Source organism: Lipomyces arxii (assembly GCF_038497795.1).
Source record: "Lipomyces arxii strain Phaff 12-163 unplaced genomic scaffold V1512scaffold_22, whole genome shotgun sequence".
Classification (NCBI taxonomy): Eukaryota; Fungi; Ascomycota; class Lipomycetes; order Lipomycetales; family Lipomycetaceae; genus Lipomyces; species Lipomyces arxii.
Genome location: NW_027117721.1, coordinates 52,958 through 78,386, shown reverse-complemented (window position 1 = coordinate 78,386; position 25,429 = coordinate 52,958). Strand labels below are relative to the sequence as shown.

General features: G+C 43.8%; 10 protein-coding genes across 10 annotated transcripts; 4 read left to right on the top strand and 6 right to left on the bottom strand.

Moving 5' to 3' along the window:
• Nucleotides 1-921: 921 nt before the first annotated feature.
• On the top strand, nt 922-3,531 carry V1512DRAFT_211956 (OPT oligopeptide transporter protein-domain-containing protein; the record flags this gene model as incomplete). The annotated part of the gene is made up of 1 exon (XM_066913547.1): nt 922-3,531. One exon carries the CDS (start codon nt 922-924, stop codon nt 3,529-3,531), a length of 2,610 nt encoding a protein of 869 aa, XP_066769723.1.
• A 1,401-nt stretch (nt 3,532-4,932) lies between these two features.
• On the bottom strand, nt 4,933-5,834 carry V1512DRAFT_242851 (uncharacterized protein). The gene is made up of 4 exons (XM_066914298.1): nt 5,725-5,834; nt 5,581-5,591; nt 5,254-5,527; nt 4,933-5,204 (listed from the first exon to the last, which is right to left on the bottom strand). Exons 1-4 carry the CDS (start codon nt 5,725-5,727, stop codon nt 5,076-5,078), a joined length of 417 nt encoding a protein of 138 aa, XP_066769722.1. The 5' UTR covers nt 5,728-5,834; the 3' UTR covers nt 4,933-5,075.
• Nucleotides 5,835-6,636: 802 nt separating this feature from the next.
• On the top strand, nt 6,637-10,707 carry V1512DRAFT_267040 (uncharacterized protein). Its single transcript, XM_066917206.1, has 6 exons — nt 6,637-7,038; nt 7,094-7,242; nt 7,297-7,420; nt 7,473-7,577; nt 7,622-8,155; nt 8,205-10,707. The coding sequence occupies exons 1-6, from the start codon at nt 7,017-7,019 to the stop codon at nt 10,562-10,564; spliced, it is 3,294 nt and encodes a 1,097-aa protein (XP_066769721.1). The 5' UTR covers nt 6,637-7,016; the 3' UTR covers nt 10,565-10,707.
• Nucleotides 10,708-12,309: 1,602 nt separating this feature from the next.
• V1512DRAFT_292871 (uncharacterized protein) lies at nt 12,310-17,215 on the bottom strand (the record flags this gene model as incomplete). The annotated part of the gene is made up of 3 exons (XM_066918313.1): nt 16,031-17,215; nt 13,656-15,988; nt 12,310-13,608 (listed from the first exon to the last, which is right to left on the bottom strand). Exons 1-3 carry the CDS (start codon nt 17,202-17,204, stop codon nt 12,310-12,312), a joined length of 4,806 nt encoding a protein of 1,601 aa, XP_066769720.1. The 5' UTR covers nt 17,205-17,215.
• A 148-nt stretch (nt 17,216-17,363) lies between these two features.
• Nucleotides 17,364-18,231, top strand: V1512DRAFT_267032 (uncharacterized protein). Its single transcript, XM_066917205.1, has one exon. The coding sequence runs from the start codon at nt 17,412-17,414 to the stop codon at nt 17,844-17,846; it is 435 nt and encodes a 144-aa protein (XP_066769719.1). The 5' UTR covers nt 17,364-17,411; the 3' UTR covers nt 17,847-18,231.
• On the bottom strand, nt 17,364-19,526 carry V1512DRAFT_229474 (uncharacterized protein). Its single transcript, XM_066913920.1, has 2 exons — nt 19,245-19,526; nt 17,364-19,193 (listed from the first exon to the last, which is right to left on the bottom strand). Exons 1-2 carry the CDS (start codon nt 19,464-19,466, stop codon nt 17,850-17,852), a joined length of 1,566 nt encoding a protein of 521 aa, XP_066769718.1. The 5' UTR covers nt 19,467-19,526; the 3' UTR covers nt 17,364-17,849.
• Nucleotides 19,527-20,706, bottom strand: V1512DRAFT_267029 (Deoxyhypusine synthase). The gene has a single exon (XM_066917204.1). The coding sequence runs from the start codon at nt 20,634-20,636 to the stop codon at nt 19,605-19,607; it is 1,032 nt and encodes a 343-aa protein (XP_066769717.1). The 5' UTR covers nt 20,637-20,706; the 3' UTR covers nt 19,527-19,604.
• Nucleotides 20,707-21,452: 746 nt separating this feature from the next.
• On the bottom strand, nt 21,453-22,202 carry V1512DRAFT_211860 (uncharacterized protein; the record flags this gene model as incomplete). Its single annotated transcript, XM_066913544.1, has 1 exon — nt 21,453-22,202. A coding segment is annotated over one exon (750 nt), but the record flags the coding sequence as incomplete, so codon positions are not given.
• A 331-nt stretch (nt 22,203-22,533) lies between these two features.
• Nucleotides 22,534-23,412, top strand: V1512DRAFT_267026 (U3 small nucleolar RNA-associated protein 6-domain-containing protein). The gene is made up of 2 exons (XM_066917203.1): nt 22,534-22,642; nt 22,694-23,412. The coding sequence occupies exons 1-2, from the start codon at nt 22,610-22,612 to the stop codon at nt 23,312-23,314; spliced, it is 654 nt and encodes a 217-aa protein (XP_066769715.1). The 5' UTR covers nt 22,534-22,609; the 3' UTR covers nt 23,315-23,412.
• V1512DRAFT_267023 (Tubulin/FtsZ, GTPase domain-containing protein) lies at nt 23,315-25,344 on the bottom strand. The gene is made up of 9 exons (XM_066917202.1): nt 25,175-25,344; nt 25,110-25,118; nt 24,990-25,021; nt 24,906-24,932; nt 24,781-24,856; nt 24,596-24,733; nt 24,477-24,548; nt 24,268-24,424; nt 23,315-24,216 (listed from the first exon to the last, which is right to left on the bottom strand). Exons 1-9 carry the CDS (start codon nt 25,197-25,199, stop codon nt 23,400-23,402), a joined length of 1,353 nt encoding a protein of 450 aa, XP_066769714.1. The 5' UTR covers nt 25,200-25,344; the 3' UTR covers nt 23,315-23,399.
• Nucleotides 25,345-25,429: the final 85 nt, after the last annotated feature.

Genomic DNA, 25,429 nt, shown 5'->3' with positions numbered 1-25,429 from the left:
CTTACGTGGTTGGGCAAAGTTTATTTATGTCTGATTATCAGTACCTTTTTGATTGAGTCTTCCGATATGAATTCAAGACAAGAAACCAAATATTTTGGTTTTATCTTGACTATCGCACATGGTATATCGCGATGTATCGATTGATTGGACTAGTTAACAGATCACGAGTCAACTATTTAACTATCCAGATCAAATCAAAAACTTTCGTGGTTGTGCGTAGATAGCAAATGATCGGCTATCCTATCAACTGCACCGTGCTGAAATCCGTGCTGAGCCCGGAAGTTTCTATCTCACACGGACCTTTATCGTCCATGCACTTGTCATTTGAGCTCGATCCTCGTGAGTCTGCTATTTCTTGGCGTTGATTGCTGTATACTGTGATACTATTGGCCCCGCCTCGGTAACTTAATTAACTTAAATTAGGCACAGTTCTTTTTCGCCGCTTGTGAATACTTTCTGTTACAATCTGCTAACTACTTTACTGTGTTCAATTGAGGTTTAAGAGATGTCGTGTCACATTGTGATTAATCGGCTTCTTATTGAAGTTTGGAAGTCTGGAGCATGGGGAGACTCAGACATCAGTAGCCAAACTTAAAAAGAGCATTGTTGCTATAAAATAGCGTCAACATTAAATTGTTTAATTTGAGTGAGTTATGAGAAGTCTCATTTGCCAACTGAAACAGATTGTGCTTATCGCAGTATGCTGCAAACAAAGCTGTCTTTAAAAACAATGATAACGATCTTACTGTTAGTATCGATCAGATTCTCTATAAATGATAGAAATTTGCCGCGGTCCTCCGAACTCGAATTTCCAAGGCTGCTGCCATTCTCATTATTTCTAAGTAGTTGAAGGTATATTAGAAGTGGTAGGTCTGTTTAGCTAAGGTTCTCTGCAAGTCTAAAATAAAAATTGAAGGAACTATGACGAGCGAGAAGAAAGACCTTGCAATTCAAAGCGAAGTAGAAGAACTGAAGTACGATGGCGTCACAACCAAGGAGGAAGAAATTACCAAAACAGCCGGAGAAGATGTGCAGGTTCGAGCAATTGAGATTCCAAATCTTCGCGAGCGTGCAATTGACCGTATGAAAAATGGAATGTCAAAAGATATGGAGGATTTGCTTGATTTCGGTCCTCAGATGGAGTTCATTTTTGACATGATGAACACGATGACCATGGAAGAGGCATATCAAGTTCTTACTGCAGCTGTAGCGTACCATGCTGATGACTCCAACTTTCCGGCTGATACTATGGAACGAATGGTACTTCTACTTGAGGGTGAGAAAGCGTACGGGTTGGACCACGAGTCTTTTGTGCTTGACTTTTTGTTGGAAGCTACGATGATGAAATATCATTCCCCATATCCAGAAGTGCGTGCTGTCTGTGATCCTACGGACGATCCAACGCTTCCTGTTGAAACACTTCGGGCCTACTTCCTTGGTATTATTTGGGTTTCTATTGGTGCTTTTATTAATCAGCTTTTTGGCTTTCGCCAGCCTTCTCTTTGGATTGGTGCTACTGCCATTCAAATTTTGCTGTATCCCTGTGGCAAGTTTTTGGAACGAGTCCTTCCTGACAAGGGGTTCACCCTTTTTGGTTCTCGCCATTCATTAAATCCCGGTCCATGGAATCATAAAGAGCAGATGCTTGCGACTCTTATGGTCAACGTGGGATCTACCTCGTCTAACTTTATGAGTTACGTCAGTGTTATGAAACTTGAAAGATTTTTTGGTCAGACTTGGATCTCGTTTGGATTCATGTTCCTAATGAACTTCTCTACTCAGTTTTTTGGTTTTGGACTTGCTGGTTTGTTACGTCGTTGGGTTGTATACCCCGCCAAGGCGATTTGGCCTTCGCTTCTTCCAACTCTTATGCTGAATCGCACTTTACTTCTTCCGGAAAATAAGCGCAGTGTTCATGGGTGGACAATCACAAAGTACAAATTCTTTTTCATTGTTCTTGGGTGCACTCTCGTATATAACTGGATTCCCCAGTACGTTTTCACTGCTTTGAGTACTTTCAACTGGATGACATGGATTGCGCCTCAGAACAAAAACCTTGCGATTATTACAGGATCCATCATTGGTCTCGGATTTAATCCATGGACTACTTTCGACTGGGGAGTGATCAATTATTCTACACCTTTGCAAGTGCCGTTCTTTTCGTCAGCTAATCAATACTTCGGTATGCTTGTTGGAGGTTTAATTATGATTGGTCTTTATTGGAAAAATTACAAGTGGATGGGCTACCTACCAATTAATTCTACTGGTTCGTTTGACAATAGAGGAAATGCTTGGAATGCGTCAAGAGTCGTTACAGCAGATTTAACTCTTGATGTTGAGGCCTATAAAGAATACTCGCCCCCTTTCATTTCGCTCGGATACCTGCTTGCATATGGTTCTGAATTTGTTGTGTTCACCCTGTCCTTTGTCTATATATGCTTATCCGAATGGCCACAAGTCCGTGATGCCTTCTCAGGATTCTGGACTAGTATGAGGCACCATGGAAAGTCAAACTTCGAGAACAACCATGATGCAATCTCAAAGTTGATGGCTAAATATCCCGAGGTACCGGATTGGTGGTATCTTATCATTTTGATTTTGTCGCTTGTTTTTGGTATCGTTGCCTGTGAGGCGTTTCCGACCAACACGCCAGCCTGGTCAATCATAATTATTATTCTTGTCTCGATTTTCTTGATGATTCCGAGTGCCATTATCATGTCTGTTACTGGTTATCAGTTAGGTTTCAACGATATTGGTATTGTCCTTGCTGGATATATGGTTCCTGAGCATGCCATTGCTAACATGATGTGCCGTGTTTATGGATGGAATGTTGACGCTCAGGCCGAGACTTTGATCGGCGATCAGAAACTTGGACATTACTGCAAGATTCCTCCTCGTGCCCAGCTTAGATGCCAGCTTCTTGCTACCACAATTCAAGTGTTCATTACTATTGGAGCCTATTTAGTACTTGAAAACGCATTCCCGGATCTCTGCAGTTTGACTCAGTCGTCGCATTTCGTATGTCCTTTCCCCAATGCTATGTACACTGCCACTCTCGTGTGGGGTGTTGTCGGACCAAGGCGTGTTTTTGAGACTTTGTATCCTTTGCTTAAGTGGGCTTTTTTGATTGGTGTTCTTGCTGCTGCACCAGTCTATTACGTGCGTATGTACTTTTATAAGTATCTGAAGCACTTTAATCCGATTCTATTCCTGGCCGGCATGGGTCGTTTCCAGTCTATGTACAATTTGTCGTACTATACTCCTGGTCTGCAAGCTTCGTTTATTTTCATGTACTATATTCGTCGTCGCTATTTAGCATGGTGGACCAAGTACAACTATGTTTTGACCTCTGCTCTTACCTCCGGTGTTGCATTTGGAGCGATCTTGATTTTTGTGACTCTGCAAGTCACGAATGTTAACCTTACCTGGTGGGGCCGAACAGTCTCAGGTGCCGGCATCGACGGTAATGCTGAAGCAAGTTTGTTTGAGGTTCCAGAAGGCGAATACTTTGGACCCAGAACGTGGACGTAAGTATTATAGGTGATAGCGTGTGATTCAGCAACGATTTCTGAATGTTAAAATTGTCGATATAATTACCGATATGATCAATTGAAGTTTTGAATTTTTAAGTAGTAACAATTTAACGACGGTCGAACTCACAATTGATATTGAATTATGTAGTAGGTTGGAAACGGCAAGAGACAAAAGGCTGGTAATTATGTGACTATATGTCAATACGTGGCTTTGGCTAACTAGCGATAAATTGGTATGTTTTCCACATAAAAATTATAGATAATGATGGCAATCATTTTCAGTAGGAGCTAGCAGAGGATTGAATAACTCGTTCTATTACATTACTGTGTCGTAGATTAACATAATGTATTGAGTTATACTAACAGACAATTTAAGATATATGGTAACAATTGGTACCAAAAACTGGTAGCGACTTGGCTTCGTATTAATACATAACTGTTGCTAATTGTAGAATGAGTTTGCAACGTAAATTCAACGCTATAATCTGTGTCTTGTTATCTGCACTATAAAATACGGTTGGAGGATGATCACCTGAAAGTGGTCCATCCGATTATTTACTCAAAACGTACTTTACCACCAAAAGCTATTTAGTCGGCCACATTTTCAAGCCGAGGAGGCGCGAGTCCGTTGCGCAATACAAGTCAGCAATTGACACGTCCGGACATGCCTGCACCAATACTGGAGACAAAAAAGTTAGTACTCAGAGTAAAGGTCGTCAAAGACTCAATGGTCGTATAAAAACTTGATATGGTAGGAATTTATATGAGTACTGGAGGACGTAAAGGTAAAAGAAGTTGATGATCTAGACACGTAAGATGTTATACTGGAGTCCACAAATTCAAATTACACTGAAAGCCTCCATTACTAATAAATAGGACTGAAGAATTCTATTACTAGGAGTATCTGGAATGTAACTTGATGTTAAACTCAGATCGGGGCTTCAGTCCTACACCAGGTCCAACTCCAAGTTCTACAGCGACGAGGATCACCAAATTACAATAATCTAAAACTACCAGAGTTCTCGACGAGACTGATATGTGATTGAGATTTGAGTGGGTTGCTCAGAACTAACTGTTTCTTCTACTATCGGGCATCTTCAATTTCGGCTACGTCTGGCGCAAATCTAGAGGTCAGAATATCTTCAAAGACAGCTTCAGGAATGTGCAGTATCAAATTGAGATTGTTAGCTGACTCCATTGGCACACTAAGTATCGACAGTACAACAAAGCGATAAAACTAATAGTACAAGAAGAGGTAGGAACAGTGAGCGACTGGCATTAAATTAACAGACATACTATTGTTTCCTTAAAGTTGGTATTTTGAATACTTCACGTTTTCTCCAGGCAACTGAGTTAGGAAGCACACTTTACACACTACAGACGAGAGTATAACGCCAAGCAAAATGCAAATTCGCTTATGTAATTAAAATGCAATCTGCAGTGCAACGGTGACAAAACTATTGAATAAATCTACTTGACCTACTATAGAATTACAAGGCAAATACTATAGCACTCACATACATGCCAATTACTCCCTTTCAATTAGCGGGCAACCCTCTCAAGCACACTTTCGTAAGCAACCTCGCTGAAGTCAGTTCCTTGAACTTCGGCAGCAATTCCATTTAATGCACGGCGAATCGCATCTTTGGATGAAGCGTAAACCATCTTGCTCTAATCTTATTAGCCCCAAAAATATCGTTCTAAATTGTGAACAACTTACTCGAACAGGAGCAGTATCAGGAGTCCATATAAAAAAGCAGATCTTTGATCGTTTGCCCTCGCCATTAGGCAACTCATATTCAAAATCATAGACAGCGTATCGGCAATCATTTTCTGGCAATTCAGCAAGAAATTCTTCGTACGAAGGATCTGCTGACTTCTTTGCAACAATAATCTCAGTCTTCTTGTCGTTTAGGGCAAAGATGATAAACTTGGTGACCTTGCCAAGTTTCAGTTCTTGAAAAGCTGACTGGCATTCATTGTTGAGAGCGACACTGCCATCATTAGTTTAAAAGCATTCACACGTAGCAGTTATTGAGAATTATACCCTGAGCGAGACTATCACCGTTAGCAGTTATTCCAATAGATCATGGCGCAACAATCTTGAAAAAGCGAGTCAACAAGAAGCGCGTCTTGTTCCAACACTTCCAATCACGAAGCAATCACGCAGCCATTTACTACTTAAACTTACCATTTTGAGCTTGTTTTCTTACGTTGATTGAGCAATTGAAAAATAATTCCGTTTTGATCGTGACAAAATCAACTGAATCGAGTCGAAGCCGACAAGTGCAGGAGTTGTATAGGCGACCCTTACCCTAATTATGTACAGTTGCATTTAAGGCATAGTTAACTATACAGCATGAAATCTTGCAATTTTACTGATTCATCGCGTAAGTAAGATAGAAAACTTGCGGCATTCATTGCAAATTATGGCTTCGTTTATCGTTGTTTGTTGATAACCGGCCTTAAAGTTTAGGAGCACTTTATAGAACAGATCGCATTAATGAATATACAAATATCATTGCTAAAGAGCAAACATCGTGCTTATTGGGCTGCCTAATCCAGTATATACACAGAAAAACAAAGCAAGAATAAAAGCAACCTCCCAATTAGTAAAAGCATTTTGTATGCTAGTCGTGGTGCTTTTTTTGTGATTCTCTCGAACGAGCTTCGAAGGCGTTTTACAATTGCGGATCATGATCAAGGCGCAAATTGCTATAACATCGTAAACTTATGAGTGTCGACAGTCGTTTAATAAAATGACGGCATAAACAAGTTTTCGGTAATCACAGCAACCATGAAACACATTCTAAGTGAACAATACAAGACTATTAAACTCCAAAAGATCCAAATAGGAAAAAAGTTCTTTTTAACCGTCAAACTATACAGTAATTGTAGAAAAGCTACACAGTTATACTATACAAAAAATGCAGTATACTAATTCATTAAATTCGATTGATATCAATACAAAAAGCTTCTGCCTGATCAAAGAGCGTCAGTTGACTTAAATTTTGCGAGAAAGACTTATTGGATCAGACCGTGATCCCCAAACGCTCTAAAATGTAGATACTTGGAGTTATGCTAAATGAGTTACTATGATATATGAGCCTAGGCCCTCAAGCATCCATGCTACGCAAAGTAGCTCATCCAATTTATTATCAATTTCCACTGATTAAAAAGAGAAACACTTAGAATGTTCTGTTCCTGCAAATAAACAATTTTTATTCAGCATTATCAAATAAATCGCATAAAAATAACACAAATTGGTTGTTGACGTTGCATATATACTGTAAACGGAACAGCCGGACTACTTACTACTGTGTGGAGCTTCAGATCAAACCGCCAGTAAAGAATCTCCAATCCCCAATCTCGTTCTAGGAGGAGACTAAAGTTATTTACACACATTCTTTTAGAATTGCAATATTTTTAATTTACAAATTTGCTCCTTTGAAAAGGCTTTGATCGTGAATATATTAGTCAATCATGGCTACTTCACTCACTACTCGTATGAATCAAAATGAATAATGCATTCAAAGTCATCTCTAACTGACTCAAAATAGAACACCGAATCACTCAGACAAATGAGGAACGTGTTCTTTATTCTGAGCTTTTTAAATCGCTTGATCCTGAATCACTCGGAATTGTCACTGGAGAATCTGCTAGAGATTTGTTTCAGCGGTCGGGATTATCGCCTATTGTATTAGCCAAGGTGTGTTTTATCAAATCAATTTCAGTGTCGATCTAAACTAATTTGGATCTTCAGATCTGGCAAATTGCGGATGACCAGAATAATGGATTTCTTAATCAGACGTCTTTCGCTATTGCTCTTCGTTTGATTGGCTACGTTCAAAATGGTCATCGTCTTGCTCCTGAATTATCTTCTACTCGTATGCTACTATCTATCTAGCATACTCTGTCTATTGTTAACGCTTTTATAAGCTGGCCCCCTCCCCAGATTTGATTGGGTTCCGCCTCTGAATCCGGCAGATCGAGCTCATTATTTACAACTGTTTGACAGCAGCGCTACAAACGGCTTGTTAAATGGTTTGCTTATAGTTATCTGTGAAAATTAATTACTAACTCTTAAGGCAATGCTGCCCGCGACATTTTCGTCGGCGCAAATTTACCGAACAAAACGCTTGGAGAGATTTGGACTTTAGCAGATTCTCATGATCGTGGAGCTCTGGATGCTACAGAATTTATAATTGCCATGCATTTGATTCAATCTACCTTAAATGGGTCGATGCCTGCATTACCGCATAGTATTCCTGCTGCTCTTCTTGCAGCCGCTGCTGGAACCACCGATCGCCCAAATTCTCGTGCCAGTCAAGGAATAACCCCTGTTCTGCCTCCTCCTCAGGCACATACTTTACACCAGCATGATGAGCAGCCTCCAGCTCCTAGACAACGTGGCTCATTTCCTGCTAATAGCCCCGTACCGACAGCAGCAATTCCCCGTCAATTGACTGGTAGCTCGGTCGGGTCTCATCAAAGCTTTGCCCCGCAATTTAGAGCAACGTCTATCCCTGTTCACGAAGAATGGATTGTCACTCCTTTAATGAAAGAACGCTATGATGGCATTTTTGCTTCTATTGATACCGACGGGCGTGGTTTGCTAGGAGGTCAGCATGATGTTTTTCTATCGAAATTCAATGTACTGACTGAATATAGGTGATAAGGCGGTGCCATTTTTTATGACTTCCAAGCTACCGGACGAGGTACTTGCTCACATCTGGGATTTATGTGATATTCGAAACTCTGGCGAGCTCAATCGTGATGAATTTGCAGTCGCCATGTATTTGGTTCAACAAAAACTGTCTGGAGTGGACCTTCCGACTGCTTTACCTACGAATCTTGTGCCTCCGTCTTTGAGAGCTCCTGTAGCATCGCCCGCCCTGACACACCATCGGCAAGTATCATCACCACCTCCTCCATTACCAGCTCAAAGACAGCCTGCACCTGTGGAATCTGCTTTGCTGGATCTGTCTGATCTTGATGACGGCGCTTTCACGTCGCCTCCACCAGCTGCTTCTACTCCGGTTTCAGCACCAACCGCAGCATCGACGACCTCATATGTCGCAGCGCCCCCAGATCAGCCTTCGGCACCGTCATCTACTGCATCTGCAGTTCCTGGGACGACAACATCGCACTCGTTTGGACTCGTTTCGTCCCCGCCTCCAATTTCACCAAGTATTACTGGTCGAGCTCCATTTGTGCCTTCTTCTGCATTTGGACAGTCTATTCAGCAAGCGTTCACATCACCACTGGCAACTGCGCCATCTATTTCTAATTCCACGCCTGTTACCGTCGCAGCAGTTCCGCCATCTCCTGCAATTGAACCCTCTCCAGTGCATGCGCCAACACCAGTAGCTGCTCGTTCTGGACCACCGCTTACCTCGTTTCCTCAGTCTGGTACACCTTCGGTTGCATCTTCAACATCACCTCCTCCCTCACCATTTTCTCCCATTTCTTCTGATGCGGTAGCGCCACCAGTCATTCCCCAATCGGTGTTTGCTTCATCGCCGACTGTTCCGCCAACTGTTCCGCCAACCGTCGAGAAGCAAATCATGGTTGAGCATGATCAAATTAAGCAAAGTCTCTCTAACGAGAAATCTCAGTTTAACAGACTTGCGACTTCAATTGGTTATTTCACTGCAGAGACGAAGGCACTGAAAGAAAAGCGCGACAAGGCTGAGGCTGAGCTTGAGAAAATGATTCATCTGCGGCAGGACATTGAAGGGAAGCTTACAAATCTTCGCGACATTTATGAGAGTGAAGCTCAGAAAGTACGCGCAGTTGAGCAGCAGCTGGCTACTACGACTACTGAGACTGCCCACATGCGGCAAGAGCACGCAGAGATGGAGACTACTGTTCATGCAATACAAGTGCAGCATCAGGAGATCATGTCAACACTTGAATCTGTTCAGACTGAAAACGCGACCTTACGCGAAAAAATCAGATTGTTGAAGGAGCAAACCGCGCAGATTACCGAGGCCGTTGATAAGGCTTATAGTGAGGCAAATCATCAGAGAGAGTATATTGGAGTTCATCAACAACAGCTTGCGGCTGCTGAGCTTGAAGTTGAGCAAGCCCAAACTGCACTCGCGGCCGCTGAAGCTGAAGCTGCCGCTGCCGCTGCTGAGGCTGCACTTCTGCAACCGATACCGAAATTGGTAACTGCTGTACCTGAGGTTGCTTCTCGTCCACCAAGTACAAATCCGTTTCATCGTTATCCAAGCTCTGTTGCAAATAAGTCTATTGAGGAGACGGCTGCAGCTACAACTGTGGCGCCACACGTGCCATTTATTCCGGACGCTTCGACATCGCCCTCATTATTCGACAGTCTTTTTGCCGACTTTACTGCACCTCTTGCAGCGTCTTCGCTTGAATCCTTTGATTTGGGAGTACCATCAGTGGCTGAATCAGAGTCGTCTTTTGCTCGTACCGGTTTTGAAGACGATGAAGTCAGCACGACGGGCTCGTCGCCAGCTACAACGACGACTGCAGCTACCCGTACTTTCGTGACTGCACCGGCTCTAAGTAGTGCCGCATCAAGCAGCTTACAGACCGCCGAGCTTGAGTCTGTCTCGTCTTCGGTTCAAAATAATGCACCTGAATCAATCCGTGACGGAATTTCACGTCCAAGTACACCGCCTTCGGTCACGTCGTCTGGGTCAGTCGTGACAGCTTCAGAAGGCGATGGCGAAGAGCCTTTACCTGATGTCACTGCTGTGCTTCCGGGAGCTTATGGGAGTGCAGCATCTACTTCGGAGCATGTTGTTGAGCCTGAACCTTTGACAGAGTTGATGCCAGAAGCTGCTAACAATTCGGTGTCAGAATCTGTGCTGGATGCGGAATTGGCACCCGAGGTCGTTGAAGAGCCGGCACCTGCGGTCGTTGAAGAGGCACCTGCGGTTGTTGAAGAGGCACCTGCGGTTGTTGAGGAGGTATACGAGGCCATTGAAGATCCGGCACGCGATGCTGTTGAAGAGGCGGCATCCAAGACTCTTGTGTCAAATTTGGAGCCGTAGTGTGAGTTATAAAGTGCGACGGGGTTATAGTAGGATAGGGTTGTATCAGAGGGTCGAGGTTGAGAAAAAGATTGTTTCCTGTTCGTTTCTTTGTGCAACTACAGTAAATATTTTTGTTTATAGAACTTATGAGATATCAACACCACCTTTACATCCTAAGCCCTTCTCGGAAGACCCATTGGCTACAGAGATCGAGACAATCCTCAAAACAAAAAGAAGCTGTATATCAATTTGCGCAAACCTGCAAGAAGAAATATATCGGCGGGAAGGGGCAATTTGATGTAATTTTTCAGACGCCGGATGTGAATCCGCTTATGAAGATCTTTGCTTCCGAATTTCCGCCATTTGAAGAGCTGCAGGTGAGCAGCAACGGGTCGTCATCACATGAGGAGGAGTTTGCAGCTGTTGTTTCGACCGTGACGGCGTTTATCATTTCTGTTCCTTATCCTGTGATGCCTGAAACGCACACGGTACTTGTGGGGCAATAAGGACATGCGACCAGTCCGCCTGCAGTTACTTTGGCGCCTGTGTAATCAGTACTGCATACAGAGCCTAATTCAGTCAAGTAAACGTCTCAAGCGGCAGATTCTGCATTCTTAACACATATTTTTTGTAGGTATTTCTGCGAGAGAAAGATAAGGTTCTAAAAAATTGACTGCGTGGGTTGAAAGTGTCTGCTGAACGAATCGTTACCTATAGATTCGTACTGTCCAAGCGACGACTCTTTCAACTAATCCATTTGGCTTACATTTTTGATTGCTAGATCATATGATATTCTGTTACTAGCTATTATATCAATGGTAATTCTGTTATATCATCTTATAACCAGTTTCTTATCATTTCGCTGAACTGTTGGCACTTATCATCGAGATCCCGTTCTATCTTACAGATTAACACTTCTTATTATTGCTCTGCTCCAGAGTTATCGGCATGTGTCGCTTCCTTTCATGCTACGACTGTCAATACTCAACGGTACTTGTTCATTGTAGAGTATAATGTATTTTGAGAAAATCTTAGTAGTTGGTGGGTTGTTTGTTGCACATTCTTGTAACTTAACACAGTAATTTGTTAAAAAGACCGTGATACAATAAAGCAGTAATATCTTCAGGATTAATTGAATTTAAAGCCTCTTTTTCCTTCTAAAGGTGTACCATTTACTGTAAATCTCATAAACTATTGTCTTATCCCCTATATCTCTGTAACTGTAGGCATACAATTTGTAAAAAATATCCATATGCTATTATCTTATAAGTTTGTACTAGTTTTGGATAACCTCGTTTTTTTATTACAAGACATTTTCTAGCAATTAATGTTTGCTTACGTGCTCCTATATATTTCTCAGTTGCATAATATATGAGAAGTGCATCCTATGAGTAGTATTTCTCAACAGCACACAGAACGCATAGCAATTGTTAGTAAACTGCAGAATATCATAGATACTTCAAAAACGGATACATCCAGTTGTCCCTCTATATATCGGTTCTAATCCATTTGGCACCCCATCTCAGGGCCCACATTTACCTTCAATTCGTATTTGAGGCGCCACGTTAGATGTGCTTCTATTTGTGTAAGCATATTGGTTCATAGAATTTGCCGTAACCAGTTCATGATAAAGTATAAAAGCTTTATAATTAATTACTAGTTTACATCCCCATTATACTATACAAAAATAAGCAACCAGCCGAACACCTTTAAGGATATAAACACACTGCGCTGAAATCATAATAAACCCTAATTTAACAAAATCAAACCCCTCTCTCGTTGCTTTCGCGATTACTAAACAGTCCAGGTGGGTCAAAAATCTTATCTTCACTTAAAAGCGAGCTCAGACCTGGTAAGATTGGTGGTCTCGCTTGCTGCCGCTGCTGTTGCTGCTGTTGCTGCTGCTGTTGCTGCTGTTGCTGCTGTTGCTGCTGCGTCTGCTGCTGCGAGGACGGTCGGGAAGAGTAATACTGCTGCTGCGTCTGCTGTTGCTGCTGGTGTTGCTGCTGGTGTTGCTGCTGCTGCTGCTGCATGGGCAAGTGCTGTGGTGCCGGAAATGGCGAGAAAGAAGGAAGGAGCGGCTGCGGCTGCGGCTGCGGCTGCGGCTGCGGCATCGGCATGTATGGAGACTGTTGCGGCTGCTGGTACGGTTGATACTGGTGTTGGTACCGTGATTGGAGCGCGGGAGACTGCAAGTACAGTGGTGACGGCACGTGAAGCCGTAAACTTGGTGGTGGTGCATCTAATTCTCCGGTCCAAGAATCAAGTTTCGCTTGCACTGATGCTACCGATGGAGCCGGCGACGGCATCCGAGGTGGAACTTCCGACACGTCGTTAAGCAGATTTGCAATATTGGACAATTTCGGTGGTGCCCGCACAACCGGGGTTGTAACCGTACTTATCGGAGGCATTTGCACAGATGGCAAACTAGCTGCTGATACTGACGGTTGCCGGTCACGACTGGGCAGGACCGTCATCATTGAAATGTGTGGCAGTTCTGTTGGTCCAGACTTCGTGACCACAGTTTGCGCCGGCTGCTCTCGTACGACATCTCCCATCCCGGTTGACCTTGGCTTGCCCGGATCAGCAAAGAATCCTAACCGCGGACCGCGACTCGGATCGGGTGATATGCTGCGTCGCGCTGGCTGGGCGACATCAAGTTGAGACCTCACTGGTGCAACGGGTGCAGCTTGTGACTTTGGCGTTGGCGCCGTCGGAGATACCGCCGGTGCGTGCAAAGCGTACACCGGTTCTAGTTTCAGCACTTGTGGCAGTGTATTCTTTGGTGAAGACTTTGCAGCATTCTGTGAACTAGACGAAGACGACGATGACGATGACGATGAAGATGAAGATGATCCAAGTCGATTGTCTTCGGCCGCTCCTGCTCCCACTTCCTCCTCCTCATCCCTTATGCGTTGCTGGGCCTCATATCTTTTACGCACCGGTACAGGTTGTACAGGTGGTGCAGGAGTTGGACGCCCGCTTGTAATCAACAAGTTCGCTTCTGCAGTCACTCTGTCCCATCCAAACTTCTCGGCGTTACGCGAGTAGTAGTTTTTAACCTGTTATATGTCAATAAAGATAACTGTGCGTAAACATCTGTACATACCATTGTAGTTGTCTTCGCTTTTAGATGCTTGGATACTAAGTCCCACTGCGTGCCATAAGACTGCAAGAGTTTCGGAAATAAATCCATTTCAAGGACGCTCCAATAGCTGGAAATCATATTGTTGCGCTTTCCGCCACCGCGTCTGTCATCAAGCTCATCTGATAGGTCGAGCTCAGAGCCCTGAGATGGTGTTGATGTTGTAGTCGAGACCGCTGTCGCCGCCGCTGCTGCAGAAGACAGAAAAGCAAGTGCAGACATGCCTTCTGCCGGTTTGACATCAGGCTCCTCCCGTTCCAATGGAAACGAAGCGTAGTGCTGTTGCGGATAGTACTGTGAATACTGTTGTTGATGGTACTCGTGTACATGCATCTGAGGCTGTAATGCCGCTGAAGGTTCATCAGCATGTGAAATCTGCGGCGAAACTTGTGGCGACTGTATTTGTATTTGTCGTGCTTCAATCTGTGGTGGCGGTGGGGGCAGCTGTTGATGCAGTTGTTGATGCAGTTGTTGTTGATTTTGTTGCACTGAGAACACTGGAGGTTCGGCCATCGTTGGTGCTTCGACTCCACCAAACAAATCAGCTAGCGCACTAATAGCGTCAACTTCACGATCTTTAAGGTCTGTTCTAACGAAGGTTTCAATTGGCTGAAGTTGTGGTTGAACCTGTTGAACCTGTTGGGACTGCCGGGTCTGCTGGGTCTGCTGGATCTGTTGTTGAGACTGTTGTTGAGACTGTTGTTGAGACTGTTGTTGAGACTGTTGCTGGTACTCATTAGCAACTTGGTCCTTGCCGTCTTCTGCAAACTGCATTGGGACTCGATTTCCGCTAGGCCGCTTGCCTCCACGAGGACGTTTCTGCTTCGGCTGTTCAACCAGTGGCATGACTTGAGCTTCACGTTTCTCGCCAAAAACAGGTGCAGCTGCGCGTTTCGGCCGACCGGTTGACCCAAGCTCTAGCAACGCCGCAATCTCTTCATCCGGCATCCGCTCTCTTTCGCGGTGAGAGTTCTGACGAGCATGCGGTTGTGAAACTAGTTCGGTCTCAACATTAGACGGCTCGTCCACGGTCGGGCCGCCAAGAAGTGCTGTGCTTTGTGATTTTGCAATTGCACGAGCACGTTTGCGGCCTTTTCTAGTTGCACCACGCTTCCTGTTTGAGCTGGCCATAGCCTTATAGTCAACTGACTTCTTGGTACGATAGTAGTGCAGCACACAGTCCTCACTAGTACGCATGCAATGACGTGCAATATAGCCAAACTGCTTCGGCTGAAGCTTATATGCTTCGCAAAACAGTTTATGCTCGTTTTCTGTAAACGTATCAACACCATCAGCAGACAGACGTTTGAGTGAAATCGATGGATCTTTAACAATGTTGTTTGTGTCAATGAAAACTTCCTTTCGTTCTTCTTCATCGACTATCATGTTTGGGATACGAGCCGATGTGAGTTTCGTACGGGCTTTCAGATCTCTAGAATCTTCCCATTCCAGCGATGCAAGCACTTCCATAAATTCAGCCTCGCTCCGGACAGTATCTGCGTTATGGTGCCGACTCGCCCGACGAAACACGCCTGATTCATCGTCATCGTCAATATTATTATTGTCTCTGCCTTTGCCTTTTGGAGCTGTCGTAGTCGGAGTAATTGCATTTGCAATCGTTTCGTCCAAAGAACGGCAAGTTATTTGCCATTTGTTGTAGAGAGTTTTGTATTCAAGTTGTAATTGCCAATTACGCTCCAAGTCAGCTTTGTTTTTTTCTCGGAGATGCTGTAATATTTTTGGCTTCAGTTCAATGAATGACTTCTCATTTGGTAAAAAAAAAGAGTACTGATTCAGCCTCATGCCACCCGAAACAAAATATTTCAAGTTTTTGACGTTTGGAAGTTTTGCGTCTTCCATCTTGACATTTTCAATCACTGGTTCTGCCTTCAGTGATAGCTGCGGCTCTGATCCTAGCTTTGGCTCTAGATCTGGCTGCGGCCCTGACTCTAACTCAGGTTCTGGTTCCAACATAGGTCTGTGCTCGTGCTCTTGTTCTTGTTCCGAATCCAGTGTCGGTTCAACTAAAGATTCAGGTTTTTGCTCTTGCGCATGGTCTGGCGTAGACACCACATCCGACAACTGTTCTGGTTCCGGCGAAGACAAAGGTGATGGCGTGAACACTCTTTCATGCAGCCGTGCAACATGACGAGCTTTTTCAATTTCGACATCGCGTAGAAGTGACTCTAATTGCAATATTTGCTTATCTATAGCTTTCATCCTAGCGACAACATCTTGCTCGTTTAAGCCGTCTTCATCGTCCTCGTCATCATTGTCATTTGTCGGTAAAGGTGATGCTAAAGATTAGTACTGTTCATTAAGCATTAAAACTTTCACACCTGATTTCACAAATTGTCTTGATTCTAAAGCCTGTGTAGATGAGATGAGTTGCATCTGACGTCTTTCCGGTGGTCTTTGAATTGACTCAGTTGGCCGTTCCCGATTGATTGTGACTTTTTTCTCGTTTTGTTCCCGCTGGTCCCGTTGATCTTGCATTAGTTCTCGATTCTGCTCTCGACTTTGAGCAGGGGTTTGTTCCTTGGCTTGATATTCAACCTGATCTTTGACTTGATCTTTGACTTGATCTCTCACTGGATCTCTCGCTGGATCTTTAATTGGATCTCTAACTGTATCTTTGACGTGGTCTCTGGCTTGGTCTTTGACTTGATCTTTGTGGTCTCTGACTTGATCTCTGACTGGTAATGGTCGATCTGTGCGATCCATAGCAGGACGATCTTGCCTGTCAGGGAACGGCTGTGACCGGTCAGATTTGTCAAATCTCGGTTCAGACTTTCTAGAAAGAGGATATAAAGGTTGTCTCTGGCGGAATGAATGCGGATTAGCCGGAGAAGCGTTGTAGAATCGATCATGCGAATCTCGGTCACCAGGTGCAGATGAAATTGATGAAAACCTTTCTCTTTCCATTCGATCAACTGGCCGCTCTAGCTGAGGAAGTGACTGGTGATGATAGGGTTGCGGTCTATAGCCTACACTTGATTCAGATCCCAGTTTTCTTTCTTTCGGGCCCCACGAATCTCGTTCTCTCTCCCTATCGTGGTCTCTCTCTACTAAATATCGGCGAGCATCACGATCGCGGTCCCATTCACGTGACCGATATGGCATCAAGGGCATTCTTCTGTCTCGCTCTCGATCGCGATCTCGTTCGTATTGAGCCCTATCGTAGTCTCGATAATCCCAGAAATCTCGCTCCCTTTCCCTTTCACGGTCCCTCTCACGGTCTCGCTCCCACGCCGGCCTCATAAATTCTCTTTCTCGATCACGATCGCGATCTCTTTCCCATCTATAATCCCTTTCACGATCTCTTTCACGATCTCTTTCGCGATACAGCGGTTTGGAATAAGATGCGGATGATGACGAGGCAGACCGTGGCCCACTCGGAATTTGCGATTGTTGAGGTGTACCCTGAGGTGTATTGTGTTGCTGCAATCCCTGCTGCGGTCGCTGCAACGGATTATATGGACCCGCCGCGGGCGACGGCGGCGATTGGGGCATCGTGTTTTATTATGAGGCACAAAAAGAAAGAACGAAAACATGAGCGAATGCGACGACAACCTAAAAATTATCATAATTAAGGTTAAAGTTTAAAGAACATAAACCTTATTTAGAAGATCTCATCTCGAAATGTATTTTGAAGTGCAACACTTGGTTTTTGGTCTTTGTTGGCATAACCAGCCTACTTGCTGAGTGTTTATTGCACAGATGGAAGTCGTTCCTTTACGTGGCAGAATCAGGGCGTATTTTGCTATTCCCCTTCATATTCACGTGATTGGTTTGCTCTGGTTTGTGTGTACAGTTTCGCTATCCCGGATCCTCGGGTTCGCACTCCAGTTCATACTTCAACCAGCAACTGCACCTCCAACCATAAATGAGCCATTATCCTTGATTGATCAGTTTGTCATTGCTTTACAAGATGCTTTTTCTGGGTACACAAATCCGCCGGAAACGTATTTGTTACGGCTGTGTGGAGTGTTATTGTACACAGTTTATGTTCTTATCGTGACCTTTATTCTCTCATTCTCAGCATCTTTTCATGCGTTCGCGTTCGTTTTTTTTGTTGCGCGCAAATGGACAGCGTTATCAAAAGGTTTCTACGAGATTTATGCAGATAACGGAGCAATTTCTGGAATATGGTAACAGCTAGTATACATCTTGGTCCATCTCGTCAATCTCGGTCTGCAAAATCGTCTGAGGCATCTCGGACTGCATTTCATTTTGACGACGATATTCCGCCTCGTCGTCGTCCTCCATAGGCTGTTGTTTTGGTGCAGCTATATATGCAGGCTCAACAGGAGCAGGAGTTGCGTTATACCAGCTATAACTGACGTCGTCGCCAAACATCGCGTGCCCGCCGCTCATGAACCGTTCTGCAGTCACACGATCTTTGAACGTCACGAGCTTATCGGTACCCATTTGATCGATACTTTGATACTCTCCTAGACTTAGCAAATGTGACGCCAAGTCTTCTGTCTTGTTTTCGTCTAAATTGTGCACGGCCACTCGTGTCGTTCGTAAATCAAGCTTGTATTTACTTCGATCAACGGTTCCACCACGTCCACCGTAGCCGCCGTACCCACCTCTTACACCTCGTGCACTTCCTCGAACTGATCCTCTGTAAAACCCTCTGGAAGCTCCTCTATATGCGCCTCTGTAATTCCCTTGATATCTCGATTGAGCGTAGTCCTGCTCGGTCACTCCAAGTGCATCAGCTTCAGCTTTCAGTTGTGCCAGTTTGGCTTTGAGAACTTCAGTTCCAGTCATGCCTTCAGTCGACGCGGCCGCGGCAGAAGCAATCTTAAGCATCAGCGCCCTTTTTTCTTGCTCTTGTTCAGCAGCTCTTAGCTTCATCTGGGCCAGTTGTTCTTCATGCTGCCGCCGTCTGGCCTCCCGCTCTTCAAATTCACGTTGCCTTTCCGACTGTCGTCTCACAATCTCTTCAATCGGGATTCCTGGCGAGGCTGAGCGTCTTCGAGATCTAACCGTAGATTCAGCCTCCGAATTAGACCAGAACACTTTTACAAATCTATTGCCAAAGTATGCAACCGGAGACGAATAAGCCAAGTTAGCTTGCTCTGGTGTCGCAAATGTAATTACAGCTGACCCGGTAGTTGGATAGATGTTCAACCGCATAATATTCCCAAACTGCGAAAATTCTTGTACAATTTGAGCTTCTGTAAATGGGACGGGAATCTTTTTGACAACAAGCGTCGCGTTCGAAGGATCACGTCTTGAGCCATGTACAAATCTTGGGCCACGTTCCCGTTCCCGTTCCCGACCACGGTCACGGCCACGACCACGGCCACGATTTCCAGTCGAAACTATGATCCGTTCCTCTCCGTGTTGATATGGGCATAAATCACCTTTCATACAATATCCTTTTTCATCATAGTCTCTACATCTTTCACGAGTGTTTCCCTCATAGGGTAGTATGAGCTCTTGCGTGTCATTCGCTATACTTGCACTTGATAACAGGTACTGTTTTGTCTAGCTATTAGCTCTAGCTCTAAATCACATCGCGTCAACTCATCTACATACTTTAAGCACGCCAAACACTTCATCGACGAATCCAGCCGTGTTACTATGCAAAAAATCTTCGAGCTGTTCCCGACACATTCGCATCGCATCTTCCTCGCTCTGCTCGTGCCGTAATAGTGCAAGCACATAGTCTGCTAAAATTTCTGAGTCCGCATCTGTCAGATTCTCAAGTCTACTTGTCAGCCAATTTCGCAACTCGCTCACGTGCGGTTCGTCAAACATCTTTTGCCTCTTTGAGTGAATCTTTTTTGGGCGCTGGAAACAAACATTCTTATCGCCGCATTACGCGAGGCTCAATGCTTCAATTTACTCCTTTCTTCATATGAATTAGTCGAGCTTTTTACTATATACACACATCTCTCATTCAGATGCAAAAGTCGCAGCAACAATGAGCGGAAATACAATAGTAGCGTCAGCATAAACCTTAACACTCTTCGCTTCTGCTTTGATCTTTCCCCAACTGACCGCTTCGTCCGGTCTTGCTCCAGCGTCAGATCCATCAAACTCCTGGCCGGTGTTAACATAAACAGCATAATCTGCTCCGTTCCGCATTAAACATGCATTCGCAATATGGTGCTTCACTATTCCACCACCAAGAATAATCATTCCTGCATGTGGCGCACTCATAGCAAGCGAGTTGATCCTTCTGATGTCTGATACAATGTCAATCTTGAGTTGTAATGGTGATGCCTTGAAAGTGTGAAAGAATAACATATCACCAATACTTCCGTCTGTTAATGCTGGGCAAAATACTGGAATGTCGTTTTTGTAGGCCCAGTATAAAACTGAGTCCTCATTATTAATTTCTTTCCCCAATCTGGCAATTACTTTTGATGGTGACCACAGTAGCTCACAATCTGCTTCTTGTTCTTCCAGCATCTTGTCAAATATCGGTACTATCCACTCCTCAAACCGGCAGTAATTATCATTCGGCACCAGCAAATTTCCAATCCTGTTCATGCCTTGTTCTCTTAGAGCAGCACCGTTTAACGAAAACTCTCCTAAGTAAGTTGGTGCAAGGCACTTTATCAGGTCCTCCTCAATTCCTCCGGCAGTTGTCACCACTGCGGACACATGTTTGTGTTGGACCATCCATCTCAGAGTACTTCTCAGTCCTGACGATATCAAATTGCTGGTGTATCCAAGAAACACAGTGCATTTCTGTTCTTCGCCCCCTTCGCTCGTTCCGCGCCATTTTCGCATTTCATTCACAATATCACACGCAACTCCTACTGAGGTCGCTTGAAATCCCATAGTCCGCATGCTACCAACAAGATCAGACACTCGGACATTCTTGCTCTCTGGCTTATCGAACTCAATCCCACTAACTTTAGTCGCGCTAGATGGCACCGGATCAGACGGTTTAAGCACAGCGTCAGATGCTAAATTCATTTTGTTTCTAGATTCAGTGTAAACAACTGTGTGTCGGTTAAATAGGATGCTGAGAGCAAGTCAGTAGTACATAGTAATACTGGGAGAGATGGGAGAGTTGGGACGAAGAAATTTTAGTTGAGCCGCACGATGTTTAAGAATCTAAAATCCTACCTACAAAATTATACAAAATGTAGAATTGCAATATATAGTAAGGCTTATCCGGAACGCCATCGCAGATATCCCAATCCAAGATCTCATACATCAGCTCACACGAGGTCTTTTGGTGACTGTAGTATCGAGCTCATCAACATCATCAGGATACCTGGATAGCGGCTCCTCATCAAAGTAGGCGTTGGAAGGACTAGCAAGAAAATCACTAACGTCAAACCCATTCTGATTGAGAACTTCCGATCTCGGTGTTTCGCCATTTGAAGCGTGTGAGCTTGCACTTTCAGCGCTTGCATTATATGCCACAAGGTTGTTCTGAATCCAGTCTTGCATCTGGTCAAGTGTCTGCCCCTGGAGGTCTAACTCTTGGCTGAGATCTGCAATTGTGCGTGATGAGTCGTTAAGTCTGTTCATTGATTGTTCCTGATCTGCAGCAAAACTACTCATTGTTTGTCTTCCACTCTCTAAGTGTGAAGTCACATTAGCATCATTAAACTCCGCTGGAAAGTACGGTCGAGGAGTAGGCGCATTTGGAGAAGCCGAATCTAGTGGAATCATGTCTAGAAAATCGTTCTGATCATACGAGGCAGAATCTAACCGAGAGTTCGACTCAGACCGAGACACGGCCGGTAACCCCAATTTTGGAGGCCCTATCGACATCGACGGCGACGGAACTTGAACATGATCGGGCAACTCTAAAATCGGAGACTGTTCGGTTGCATCTCTAAGCATCAGTCTTGACCGACCAGCTGGGCTTGGGCTTCCGACTTGAACTATTCCTTCTGATGGAACAGCCGACGATCCCAAGATTTTTGATGGGTTCCCGTATACTGAAGCCAAGAACCTAAGAATCTTCTCGAGTGTATCTGAAAATGATTGATGTCTTTCGCGTGTTTGATAAGATTCTCGCCATAATAATTCATTATCTTGTTTAATCTGTTTCAGCTGTTCAGACATGGCTTGCTGTGATTGTCTTAACATCTCCAATTCTTCCAACACAGCATGTAAATCTGGTTCATCTTCCTCATCTGAGCCTTTAGGTCCTCTATTTCTGACGATATTATCAAGTAAGTCTTCTCTTCCTCTAATGAAATTTGGAGACTGAAACTGCCATGTCTCTTCACCAGATTGCATTGCACCAGCTGTAACATCTTGTACTTTATGCCATCCATACATATTCAATTGTCTAACAAACGATGAAAAATTTGAATGCTTGAAATACTTTGGTAATATTGTTTTTTCAAACTGTTCTCTCCCCATCACTTGAAAACTAAGTCCATCGGGCATCCATGTTATATGAGTTGAATTCTTTGGATCATTCACCATAGTCCATAGTTTCAATACGAATGCTGGCTTTGTCTTTGGAGCAGACGCGATTGCTTTTCTTGACTTTGCCTGAGGTCGTCTAGAGCCCATTCCACCATTTGAAGGTGCCGTGATTGAACCAGGAACAGTCGCACTACTCGACATTAATGCCGGTCTTTGTTTAAACGCACCGTCTGAACTGGATTTTAGTGCTCCTGAACTAAAGATATTATCTGATCCTGCCGTTTTGTCTATTTGGCGCAATAAGCGACTTTTTTTTTATGGTGATTTGTGACATTTTGAGACAGTCAACTTGAATAGAGTGTAATAATGTATGCGTAGTTATGCCATATCCGCTAATTTATTGCTGACATTACATGCTCGTTAATTTGCCTTCACTTTTGATGCTAATAAGTAATCATTAAATGTCACCCTGTTTTCTGTTTCAGTCACGTGATATGTAACAAAATAAAAATTACAGCAAAACGTGAACGTATAATTGAAGTGCTCATACAAAAATGGCAGAAAAAGTCAGATATCACTTGGAACAGGTGTGTTATTATATATAAATAATTTAGTAATAAATATGTTCTAATCTCTAGACTCTTCCTGAACTTGAAGATCTTCACAAAAAGGGTCTTTTTTCGCGTGACGAAATCGCTTCAATTTCTCGTCGTCGAACTGACTTTGAGCACAGAATAAACAACCGTGGTTCAACTTTGCTTAACTATCTCAAATACGCAGAATATGAAATAAATCTTGATTTGTTGCGTAAAAAGCGTATTGCTCGCAACTCAGGTCCACAAAGAGATTCAGTAGCGTCTTGGGCTGGTCACCAACGAATCCTTTTTATATTCGACAGAGCTACAAAGAAATTCACTTCAGATCTTGAATTATGGAAACAGTATATTGCTTACGCTCGTCAGCATAAGTCTCGTAAAGTTCTCGTCAAGATATTTAGACAACTCGTCAGGTATTTGCCTGCTCAACCAATTGTCTGGATATGGGCAGCTGAACATGAACTTCGCGATAATTCAAACAGAAAAGCTGCTAGAAATTTGCTTCTGCGTGGTATCTCCTTTAACCCTAACTCGAGACAATTGGCTGACGCCCACACTCGTCTTGAGCAAGACGTCATTCTGGCTCTTGAGCAGCAAAAGAACCAAGCTGAAAATGAAGCCAGCATTGAACCAAACAAAATTGAAGATAAGAAGGACGAGTAATTGCATATGGCGTTAACTGTAATATATATATTGGAACTGGAACTGGGAATAAGAAATACATCACGGTAATACACAATACGATACATTAGTACTCTCCACCCTCTTCATCACCGTCGAACGTAGAATCCGCTCCAACTTCCTCGTAATCCTTCTCGAGAGCTGCAAGGTCCTCACGCGCCTCCGCAAACTCGCCTTCCTCCATACCCTCGCCGACATACCAGTGCACAAAAGCTCGCTTAGAGTACATCAAATCGAACTTGTGATCCAATCGTGACCATGCCTCTGCAATCGCAGTAGTGTTGGACAGCAAGCAAACCGCACGTGAAACCTTGGCAAGATCACCTCCAGGAACGAGCTGAGGTGGCTGATAGCAAATTCCAATCTTGAAACCAGTAGGGCACCATTCAACGAACTGAATGGTCTTTTTCGCCTTGATTGCAGCAACCGCAGCCTGAACATCCTTGGTCACAATATCTCCTCTATACAACAAACATGTTGCCATGTACTTGCCATTACGCGGGTCGCACTTAACCATCTGATTGTTGGGCTCAAAGCACGCGTTAGTCATCTCAGCAATAGAGTTGGATTCGTGGAATGCCTTCGCAGCGCTAATAACAGGCGCATAAGTAACTAAAGGAAAGTGAATTCTGGGATAAGGCACCAAGTTCGTCTGGAACTCGTTCAAATCGACATTCAGCGATCCGTCAAATCGAAGCGACGCAGTGATTGACGAAATAACCTGTGCAATCAATCGGTTCAGGTTTTCATAACTTGGTCGCGAAATATCAAGATTACGTCGGCAAATATCGTAAATGGCCTCATTGTCAACCATGAAAGTACAATCAGAGTGCTCCAAAGTTGTGTGAGTCGTCAGAACACTGTTATATGGCTCAACCACAGAACTATTATTCTCATTAATCTCATACTCTCAGATCAAACCAAGAAAAACTGACGTAGACACCTGAGGAGCAGGATAAACTGCAAACTCAAGCTTGGACTTCTTTCCGTATTCTTGAGAAAGTCTCTCAAGCAACAAGGCTCCAAATCCAGAACCAGTACCACCGCCAAAAGAGTGTGTAAACAAAAATCCTTGAAGACCGTCACATCCATCTTATATCATCAGCACAACGTTCCCAAAGCATTGGTACCTAAAATTACATACCAGCTGCACGACGAATACGTTCGACAACCTGATCAACGAGCTCTTTGCCAATCGTGTAATGTCCACGAGCGTCTAAACTATTGATAAATTGTTTCCATCATTATTTCACTCATTCTTACAGTTGTTGGCAGCATCTTCCTTGCCGCTGATGAGCTGCTCCGGGTGGAACAAGTTGCGGTAAGTTCCAGTGCGAACTTCATCAATAACATTGGGCTCAAGATCAGCATAAATTGTTCTAGGAACATACTTTCCGTTGCCTACTGTATTAGCAGTTCGCCTTTTGACAGTATCATTCATAACATACTAGTCTCGGAGAAGAAAGTGCTAAAACCTTCGTCTCTAGGTCCGGATTGCTTCTCAGCAGTGAGATATCCATCAGGCTATTCAATAAGTTACTAATTTTAAATTCATAATAATTGCCGTATTTACCTGGATACCATGCTCTAGACAGTACAGCTATGTTTTGTAAGTAAAAACTTCAAATCAGACGCGACAACGCGTGAAATCACTTACTTCCCACGATGAATTGCCAATTTGGCAACCGGCTGCAAAAAAGATAAATGTATTAGCATGAAATTTTACAATCAAATCAGATTCGATCGAATCGATGATAAAAAAACACGAATTATTTACCTTGCCCGACTATACAAAACATCACGTTAGTACTACACCACTTAAGTCCTTCTCAATAAACATACCATTAATACTAATAACTTCTCTCATTGCGAATCAAATAAAAAACACAAAAAATGTTTTGTTAAAAGGGTGCGTTGTTCTTCCGCAACGCGTGTTGTTGTTATTGTTGAGAGATGCACGAGAAAACGAATCTGCTTGAAGCGAGGGGGTTGTTGTGTTGCCCCTACGCTCTATGAACCGTTGCCATGCCAACAGTACCAAAACAAACATTTACGCGCACCTCTTCTCTAATCAATGTTACACTTATATTTGATGTC